The 10,527-nt window shown below is 55.7% G+C and overlaps 1 protein-coding gene across 4 annotated transcripts in view; it reads left to right on the forward strand.

The window, feature by feature from the left end:
* The window catches only part of MPPED1 (metallophosphoesterase domain containing 1), a 93,676-nt gene that overhangs the window by 21,255 nt on the left and 61,894 nt on the right, over positions 1-10,527 (forward strand). For 3 of the 4 annotated variants that reach the window (XM_055374823.2, XM_031005597.3, XM_031005598.3), the window contains exon 3: positions 1,837-2,018. The exons of the other annotated variant lie outside the window; for it this stretch is intronic. In XM_055374823.2, the coding sequence (XP_055230798.1) occupies positions 1,837-2,018 (182 nt within the window). The remainder of the gene's footprint in view (positions 1-1,836; positions 2,019-10,527) is intronic. 4 annotated transcript variants of the gene reach the window in all.

The raw sequence follows: 10,527 nt of genomic DNA on the forward strand, positions 1-10,527 counted from the left end.
GACACTACCCCTGATGGAAGCTTCCAGAAGACCCCAGGCCAGGTTAGAGCCTTCTCTGGGCCCTGTCCCCTCTGCTGCCCTGTCAAAGGTGCTGGCTGTATTGTCATCGTCTGGCCAAATCTGCTGCCACCATCAGTCCCTGGGCTTGTTGTGAGCAGGGGTCAGCCTGGTTCATCCCTGTGGCCCTCCGCTGAGCTCAGGGCTGGCACACGGTAGTCATTCAGGATGTATTGTATTCAGTGAATGAGTGAATGAGTGAATGAGTGAATGGAGGAGAAGAGGAAAAGCTCCTAGCACCTCCCTGGTTGGTCATCATCGGATTCATATTCATTTTCCTCCCAGCGTAGCCCAGCTCTGACTTACTGGGATTCTCCCTAGGCCTAGCAACCCCCAGGAAGGGGCCCCGGGTGCGCGCTCCCGCCGCAGCATCGTGGTGGGGAGAGAGGCTGGCTCGGCGCCTCCGGCTGCGGCGGATGGAGCGCGCTAGTGCGCCCTGCACATTAGCATGCTGAACCCACGTCTCTCGTAAGGTGTTAATTAAATTTCTTCGAAGTATATTGTCTGAAAAAAAAAAGGATAATTAGAAAGATGTCTTTAAAAGTATTTATGTAACTGATATGGCACCGCTTTTGGTTTGCCGCATAATTAGATTTAAACACAACTCCTCGAGCAGCATACTCATTTGGAGAGAGCTGCTTGTTGAAATGTCATTGCGTTGTTTTTAAGAGTTTTGAGCCTGGTAAAACCGTTCACCTGGGGAGGCAACGTGTAGTGGAGACCGCACTGGATGGAGAGCTGGGGTCTTAGCCCACGGGGTGCCGGGAGCCAGGGTCTTAGCCCACGTCCACATTTCTGCACTGGGGTGCCCAGGGCTGCCTGCTCAGCCCGGCTGGATCTTGGCATCCTCGTCTGTCAGACGGGAGGGCCACGATAGGCTCCTGAGGCACAAGAACCTACATTTATGCCGCTTTTTAAAATGTTATTTTTGCTCAGCGAAGTAGCTTCGTTTTACAGATGTGCAGACCCAGGCTGTGGAAAGCCTGGTCTTCTGAGTCCGGGAGTGTTTTCTGACACAGCCCTGGAAGGCCCTTGGTCTAGAAATGATCACACTGTCTTACAGTTTTGAGAAATGGACACCTTTCCTTTAGGGTCTTTATTTCACACGTTTTCCTGAAACTCCCGCTCCCGTGCTGCTGTCCTGCGATGGCGGACGTGCGCTGCACAGCCCGGGCAGTCGTCCTCATCGCCCGACCATAGGCTTTACTCCATGTGGTTTCAGTGGGGGCCATAGCGCCCCTAAGGGGTAAAATCTGGTGCTTGGGGAGTGAAGAAAACGTCTTGCTCTTCTGTCTAAAGCAGAGGTGGATGTGAGGTACCTAAACACACGTACGGCACCTCTGTGATGCCGTACTAAAGCTTCATGGGAGGGAAGTGAGTAGGGGAAAATAAAAGACATCTTGAAGAGGCCACTCTGGGGGTGATAACGAACAAAAGGCTGGAAGCTGTGCAGCACCTCAGCTCGGAGGGCAGATGCTCACTGCACCCACTTCTCACTCCCTTTAACCTTCCCAACAGCCCCCCAACCCGACGTTTCCATGTTACAGGCAGGGAAACCGAGGCTTGGGGGCCAAACACGCTTTGCCTGGCTAAAGATGAGAGAAGTCAGGATTCGGGCCGGGGTGGACCCCTGGGAAGGCTGGGCGTCCAGTCCCTGGTCTGGTGGATCTGAGTGGGATTGATGGGGCTGTGAGCTGTGGTGGATGGGGCTGCAGACACACCACCCGCAGGCTCGCGGCTCCATGGCCTCCTGATCCGCAGTGTCATCTCTCCCTGCAGGGTGGACCCGGTGCCTCACGATGCCCCCAAACCTCCAGGCTACACCCGCTTCGTCTGCGTCTCTGATACCCACTCGAGGACGGACCCCATCCAGATGCCGTACGGCGACGTGCTGATCCACGCTGGGGACTTCACTGAGCTGGGGCTCCCGAGCGAGGTGAAGAAGTTCAACGAGTGGCTGGGTAGGTCCCTCCTGCCCCGGGCGGGCGGCTGTGCTGAGCAGGAAGGGGGCTCCCGCCAGCTCCCGAGGCTGCCTCCCTGCCTTTCCCTCCTGCGCTGCCCGGGCCCCCTCCTTGGCCTGTGCCTGCCTGGTCACCCTCCCTGACCTCTCAGAGCAGGTGCCCCTTTCTCTCCCATCCACCTTGGACCTCTCCTCCTCCAGCATCTGTCTTGGTTGTGACTTTCCATTTGTTTGTGGGATTTTTTTTTCTTGGCCTGGAAGACCCCCTCCAAAAGGGACTTTGCTCATGTCTTTGTCCATTTATGTGTCCAGGCCCCAGTGCCTGGCAAAGGTAGGGCCTCAATAAATAATTGATGAATGAGGCCGGGTGCAGCAGCTCATGCCTGTAATCCTAGCACTTTGTGGGGCCGAGGCTGGTGGATCACCTGAGGTCAGGAGTTTGAGACCAGCCTGGCCAACATGGTGAAACCTTGTCTCTACTAAAAATACAAAAATTAGCTGGGTGTGGTGACGGGCACCTGTAATCCCAGCTACATCGGAGGCTGAGGCAGGAGAATTGCTTGAACCTGGGTGGTGGAGGTTGCAGTGAGCCCAGATCACTCCACTGCACTCCAGCCTGGGCAACAGAGTGAGACTCTGTCTCAAAAGAAAAGAAATTGATGAATGAATGAATGAATGGCTGAGTGGGTGAATGAATGAGTGACATGGAGAATGGTGGTGCCAGGGTAGGTGCTCAGCTGGTTCATCCTAGCTCAGTCACCCACTGCCATGGAGATGGTTTCTCCAGGGGCCAGATGTGAGCAGCTGCTGGTCTCGGCAGCAGAGCCCTTTCCCATGCACTGCGCCATGGTGGGTGATGACTTATAAGCACATCCCCTGGGTTTTGTCTTTGTGCTTTTTTTCAAAAATAAGAAATAAACCTAGGGGACCCCCTGGGAAAACTCGCTTGCCTTGGAATCCAGAGAAACCTCACGGTGAGGCATCTCTGTCCCCACCCGGGGAAGACAGATGGATGGCCCCTGTGCAGCCCAGCACCCAGGCCTGCTGCCGTGGAGGCGTGGGTGCGGGGCCGCTCACCTTCCTGCGCAGCCCCACGTGGCTGCCAGACGGTCCCTTCTGCCTCCCCAGGGGCGTCCCGCTGTGCAGTTGGCTGGGACTGCCCAAGCAGAGGGCCAGGAGTGAGGCAGGGCAGCCGCGGCGAGCCAGGGGCCTGACTCTGCCAGGCGAGACAAATATTTACAAGCAAGGCCTTCCCTTCTGTTTGGCAGGCAGAGGGCTTTAAATGTTGATTTTTCAAATGGGAAATTCTAATCAAAGGCCCCGTTTGGGCTGCAGGAAGTGCAGGCCGGGGGATAGGGCTCCTGAAGTCCTTCTCTGGGATTCTCCCCTTGCCCACACTGGCTCCAGGTCTGGGCTGCCTCCCAGGAGGGGCCCCTTCCCCGAGGGAGGCTGCTTGTCCCATCTGCTGTGGGTTTCAAAAGACAGGAGGTTCTACTTGGTGGAGTCAAGAGGCCGTTTCCAAGGCAGAGAGGCTGGAGTCGCTGTGGGCCAAGCCCCCACTGTGTGCCAGGCGCGGGGTGGCAGGCTCTTACCACCTCTGCCTTGTTGAATTTGGGAACAGCTACTTGAGGTGGCTACCATTTGCGTCCCTATTTGACAGAGGAGAATGGAGGTTCTGAAGGGTGGGGACTGTCTCTCACACACAGCCTGGCCTTCCAGGTGCCCATGATGGCTGGAAAGTGTGAACTTACAACTTGTAAAGGGGTCTTCCTTTTACAAAAGGTTCTTTCCCTCAGGCCTCGCCCCTTTGCTGCCTGGAAGTGTTTGCAGATGTCAGGACCCTCACTCAAGGAGGAATGGGCTTCAGACTGAGGGAGGAGGAGCATTTGCATGGGGGTGAGAGCGTGAATCGAAGCCCATTTGCCGCTGGTATTTTGGGAACTCACCCACTGCACAAAGCGAGACACCTTGGTTGGCCGGTGGGCCAGGTCCCCAGAGTTTTGTGATCATGGCTGAGAGATGGACTGTGCACCTATTCGGTGCATTTGTACAGGGGCGTTTTTTTCTACGGAGCTCAAGTTTACCGAGCATTTAGTATGTGCTGGGTGCTGTTCTATACCCTTCGCGTGTATTAGTAACTCATTTAATCCTCCTGACAATGAGGCAGGAACTATTATCATTCCCATTTTACAGAGGAGAAAACCAAGGCCCAGAGAAGTGAAGTCACTTACCCAAAGTCACACAGCTTGTAAATGGCAGAACTGGGCAGTTGGACCCCAGTGCTGAACTCTTGGTATAGCTCTGTGTTGCCTCTCCTTCTTGAGGTGAAGCCTCCCTAATTGGAAGTAAGGATGTGGACGATGCTGATTGGAAGTAAGGGTGTAGACGATGCGTTTGGAGTCTGGATCTGCTTCCTGCCTGGGTGACCACAGCAGCCACGTGGCCCCTCTGGGCCTCATTTTAAAAGGGGGCGGTTAGGCTCCCCTGCCTCGCATCCCTCCAAATGTTTTGAGGCTCTGTTGGAATGGAGGAAAGAATCACCTTGCAAACTGTAAAGTGCTGTGTACCTGTTATGATTGCCTCCACGAACTGGCGTCTACCAGATCTGGGCTCCCCTGGGTAGGGGTGGGGTGTTGGGAGGAAGATATTGGACCTGAACCTTGAGGGTGAGTTGGCAGGGAAGGCAGTGGAACAACACGTGTGTTACAGCATGTGGAGTTCCTGAGAGATGTGGACGTGTGGTTTCAGCTAGCAACCACCCTCCCAACAGCAGACACAGAGAAAGAGACTGGAAAGAAACATTCCATCATCCTATTGCTGAGCCTCACTGAGAGTCCATGAGGTGCCAGGTGTGTCGCAAGCACTGGGGTAACAGTAGGCCCTGAGCACGCAGGGCCCCACTCAGCCTGATGCGGGGGGATGGTGGCTCCATAGCCATAAGGGCGGCATGGGAGCCGTTCATTAGAGAGAGCTATGGGGTCTGTCTGGGACCCACCTGGGGACGTGTGGTGATGGCCATTCAGCTGGGTGGGCACGGAAGGTCTCCCTGAGGAGGGGATGTTGGGCCAGGCCTGAGGGTGAGAATGAGGCAGCCTTGTGCAGCTCTGGGCAGGACCCATTCCAGGCAGAGGACGCGGAGGCTGCAGGGGCCCTGGGGTGGGAGCAGAGAGCACTGGGAGCGTTGGGAAGTGGGAGAAACAGGGCAGCGGGGCAGGCACTGGTTCACACAGGCCTCCTGGGCCTCGGACAAGAGTGTGGGGCTGATCCTAAGGGCAGGGAAAGCTTTGGGAAGGTTTTTGTATGGGGATGACCTTTAGAAAGCTTTTCAAAAGCCATGATGGATTGTTGAACCAGAGTGTACCCGGTGAGGGCTAAAGCTCCAGAATGTTCCAGAGTCGATGTCTGGGTGGTGGGGTCATGGGGTTTTACCTTCTTCTTTAGGATTGTCTCTCTCTCTCTCTGTGTCTGATTTTCTATGGGGGAAGGGTGTGTTTTTCTGGTAATTTCAAACAAAGGCAATGCTCCTGGGTGTCTGGTGCCAAGTGTGTCACAGAAGGGATGGGACAGCGGTGGGCCTTGGGTCAATCCTGGCCGCTCAAGGGCCTCCACGAGCCCCTTCCCCAGCCGACAGGGCGGGAGACCTTTGCACACCCACCTCATCACCTTGCCCACCTCGCCCACCCACTGGCTCAGCCCCTTCTCCTGGATGAGAAAGTTATAGATTTGAAATTCACAACTTGCTCCTTCCCTGTTCATTGATCTCATGGAAAGCATTTGAAATCATATTCTGGGAGCCACCTCCAGACAGACAGGAAGAGATTTAAAAAATTAATAAAGACCTACCATATAAGACAAGACAAGACAAGACATCTAACGGGGCTCTGCGTGGCTAAATTCCTGCGGGCTCTAACTTGCTGTGAGGTGCCGTTGCTCTCAGCTCGGCTGTGACTGGTGTCTATGCATTGCCCGTTTGCAGGCTTCTATCTGGGTCTGCGTTCATTGGAGGGGGACGGGTTGGGATGAAAGAGTCCCTCTGAGCAGCCCCTTTTTCCCCTTGGCCATTAATATCCCAAATGTATTCATGAAATAGAAGCGGCAGCTTGATTTGTAAATGTCGAGTAAGCAGCTAAAAGATGGATAAGGACAAGTTCTCCAGCTATAAAGAGTGAACGCAAAAGCAAAACTTGCTGAAAATGGCAAAGAATGTGCAGGTGGTTCCTTGCTCCTCACCAGCCACAGGGAGCTCACAGCCTGGATGGATCAGTCAGCAGTGCCAGTGCAGGGAGGTGGGGCGGCTGGAGGCCAGGCAGCTGTCTTCACCCCTGTTTCCTCCTCTTTGCTGTGTTACCTCAGTCCAGTCTCTCAACCTCTCTGTGCCTCACCTGTAGAACGGGGAGAATTATTTTCTTGCCCCAGGGCTGTGGGGAAGGGTTGATGAATAGTATTCCCATGCAGTGCTTTGCACAGTCTGGGCACCACAGGATCCTTGTCATTGTGAAACATCTGTCATGGTGAACAACTTGCCACTCCCAGATCCTTGCCCCACACAAAACAGACTCCTCAACTTCAACACCAGCAGCACCATTTCCCTCCAGCCACACCGTCCAGCTGGACTCCTCACTCGTAGAATAAGCTCCCCTCCCTGGTCGTGGGCCCAGGCTCCACTCACCCCTCCAGAGCTGCGCCTTGTGAAGCCTCCCCCACCCCGCTGGGCAGAGCTGTTCCCTGCTCCTCTGTACGCCCAGAGCTCCTGGTCTAGGCTCTGCTGGTGGCTCTCACCTTGCGGCGGGGGCGTGTCTCCTACCTTCACCATCAGCCCCTGAAGGGGAGGGTCAAGGCTTCATGTCCAGCGCCAGCCAGGGGAGCCCTGGACAGAGAGGAATGTGCAGCTGTGAGTGGCATGCTGACCCCGCTGACGCAGCCCTGTCTGTCAGCTGGCCATGGTGACCCCAGCAGGGCAGGGCATGCCTGAATGCCGCTGGGTAGGCCACCAGTAAATAGGGGCTTCAAGGAGGGCAGCGCTGTGACACAGACCAGTGTGAGCCATCGCTGTTGCCACGCAGGACTTGGGAAGCGATCTGAGAAGACTCAGGGAGCGTAAGTTGAGTTGGGGTCTCAAGGACGAGGCTAGAAGCTGGAGCCACAGGTGCTCTGGACCTGATGAAATGTGCTAGCATGCAGCCCCCCTGGAGGCCAGGATGCTGAGGGCAGGAGGGGAGGCTGAACACCCAGAAGCACCCTCCTCCCAGGATGCCCTACAGAGGCAGCCACTGACCCCAAGGCCCTGGCACCACCCATATCTTTCCCAAGGCAAGAATGCCAGGTCCAAATTCTGCTGCCGTCTCTGAGTGACAGCCATGCCTGCAAGAACTGTCAGTTCCTGAGCTGGGATTCGCAAGATGCCAGAAAGTTCCCTCTCTGTGACTGGCAGGTACCAGGCTGGCCTCCTCACCCCCAGCCACAGGAAGCCTGCAGCTTCCGCAGCCCTTACTGCACCCCTAGCCCCCACAGCCTGAGGACCCTGCGCCACCCTCGGGAGTGACTGCCAGAGGCCACAGGTGGCTTTGTACTGGCTGGCCTCTCCTCCCCTCAGCTCTGCGGCACCTGATGCTGGACGCGGGTTCCTCTAGTGTGGGTTCTGCCACAGGCTCCATGTGGCCTCCCTCTCCAGGGCCCTTTTCCATCTCCTCCTTTTGTTCCTCATTCCCCTCCTGCCCACTGAAGGGGGCTTCTCCTAGGGCCCATCCTTAGGCCTCTCAGCCACCTTCTTTCCAAATGATAACTAACCACTCAGACCCCCCAGCTCTAGCTCCACCCAGACCTGCAGGATGCCTCCATCTCTCTCATCCAGCCACTGCATTGTCTAGTCTTCTTACAAAACACCTCCTCCTGGGTGTCTGCCAGGGTTTTAGACTAGTTCTGGCCCAAACTGAACTCCCAAACCTCTGACCCATCCCCTTAGGCTACGTAGTAAGATGAAGCACTTCACTATGGCGTTTGGGACCCTCTCAGTCAGGGCTCCTGTGTCCCCTCTCCTTTCCCTTTGAGGCTGATGTCTGCAGTCATCTATTGTGATTGTGACACTGCTATCATCTGTCCTGCCCACTGTCCCCTCTGCCCACTGTGTCACCTGCTGAGCTGCTGTGGGTGCTCTGTGTGCCAGCCTACTGGCCTCCCTTCCTCCTGCAGCTTCTGTGAGCCTCTCCAGGGCCGAGACCATACCCTGGTCAGCACGGGTCCTCAGAGCCCAGCCCAGCCTGGCACCGAGGTGCCCAGGGGTGTTTGTTGTAAAAGCGTGGTCTGTAAAGCACATGATGGGCCTATTAATTAAGTGGCACTACCCTTAGCAGACTCAGGCAGGGGAGGAAGATGAGGGCCTGGTAATGGAGTATTTAGAAGTTATAATTAACTTTGCACTGGCGCCTGAGCATAACACGATATATGAGACAATATAAAAGGGGTCCAAGGATTTAGTGAAATAGAACTAGGTCTTTTGCAAGTAAACCCTTAATTAAAATCCGTGAGGGAGGAAGGGGGAGAAAGGGAAATGGAGAATTTACGTCAAGGCAGTTTCTTTGGTTCTTGCCTCATTTGCCACTGCGTGGAAGGCCTGAGGCTGCAGGGGGTTTGCCTGGAAATGGGCCACACACAATCGTTTTGCCTCTTGGTGATTTAATCCCAGGGCGCCTGCCGGCGGAATGGGCACCTTCTCTGTTCAAGGTTCCAAGTGGAGGTCGGGGGGCTTCAGAAAGGAGCAGGTGGGGCCTCGCCCTCCCCTTGCAGGAGCAGGAGGCAGCTCACAGGCATGGTAATTAGGATCATGTGTGGGAAACGAGTACTTTCTGGCGCAAGCTGGTGGTTGACCCCCCTCCACGCCCCTCTCATAATTTGTCTGTTCCTTCCAGTCTACTCTCTGGCCTCCTCTCTTCTTCTTGGGGGTGCGGAGACCAACCTTGGATGCGGATGGGAAGGTCCCCATCCCCGAGTTCATGGCTGTCTGTCCCCGGCAGCTTGTGCAAGTCCCTGCTTTTGTTTCTTTATTTTTCCCCTCCCTTCTTCCCACCTCCCCACCCAATGAACAGCATGCACAAGCTCCCTCCTTCTCTCCCGTGCTCCTTCCTGCCTGGGTGCACCTCGCTCTTCCTCCCTTTCCTGACTTGAGCACTGCAAGATCCTGCCCCGTGGCTGCCCCTTCTGACTGCTGCAGAGTGTGCTGGGTGGGCATCCCCCGTTATAGATCAGGACCTAAATCTGGTACCTGGGCACCCGCCCCTGTGCGGGGCTGCTCCTGCCTCTGGAAGGTGGAGCTGTTCTCTATGCATGCAGGGTGCGGTCGGGTGGGACTGGAGTCTTCCTGGGAATGGGGTGCCAAGCTCTGCAGGGGCAGTCCATCAGGCCTCATGCTGGCTCTGTCAGGACTGGCAAGCCTCTCCCCAGTGGAGGGCACCAAGCACTGGAGGTCAGGGACGTGGGGCCACTTCTGATTCTGCCCTCATCAGCCAGCTGGCCTCCCTTCTCCCTCATGGAGTGTCCACCTCAATCAGATGAGACCGTGTGTGCACCCTGTGTGAACTCAGCCCCTCCTGGCACTTAGGGCCCTGCCGGTTCACGTACCTCCCAATGTCAGAGCCCCCAGCATGGGTTAGTAGAGCTCTCGCCTCTCCCGCGGGGCTGTGACTGCTGGGGACCAGGGCAGGGGTCTACATGCATCTCAGTCAACACAGCGTGAGGGGCTACTGTGTTCACTGCTTTGGTGCTGGAGATTCAGTGATGGATGGCACAGAATTGTCCCTGCCTGGGTGGCCTGAGGTTGAATGCAGTCATAGGTGGTAAATAGCAAGCAGAGTGAAGAGAATTGATCAATGCACAGGGTAGGCTGGTGGTGACTGGGGTGGAAAGCTCCTTGACATAAGATGGCTGGGGAAGACCCCCCTGGGAGGGTCATGCACGGAGAAGGACCCAGCTGTGAATTCCTGCTGCACAGTGGAGGCCTGTGGGCCTGATCCTGGTGATCCTGGGCCGCTGACCAGCTGGGATGAGGGCATGGATTTTATTCTAGAGGCCACTGGGGGGCTTAGGCAGGGAGGACAAGGTCTGATTCGGGTTTCTGAAGGACCCTTCTGGGTGGAGCCTGACTGTGGCAGGCAGGAGAGGACGCCAGGGTACCAGGAGAGGTTGGTGCAGTTGTCTGCGAGAGGCCAGGGTAGCTCAGCCTGGACCTGGAGGTGGCCCAGGGAGAGTGCAGTAGAGGCTTGGCTCTGGTTTGGAAGTGGAATCAACAGGATTTGCTGGTGGGGTATGGAGTTAGGGGCGAGGGAGATGGCTGACCTGGTATCCTTAGGGCCTGGCAGCCTGGCATGAGGTGGGCATTTGACAAATATTTGTTAAAGGAATGAGGAAAGAGAAGACAAATTTTATGATGTGGTCACTTTGATAAAAAAAAAAAAGTCCAACCAACTTTTTTTTTTTTTTAAAGAGCTAACAAGAATTCTCTCTGAAAGTGTACAGCA

This window comes from Gorilla gorilla, chromosome 23, assembly GCF_029281585.2.
Source record: "Gorilla gorilla gorilla isolate KB3781 chromosome 23, NHGRI_mGorGor1-v2.1_pri, whole genome shotgun sequence".
Classification (NCBI taxonomy): domain Eukaryota; kingdom Metazoa; phylum Chordata; class Mammalia; order Primates; family Hominidae; genus Gorilla; species Gorilla gorilla.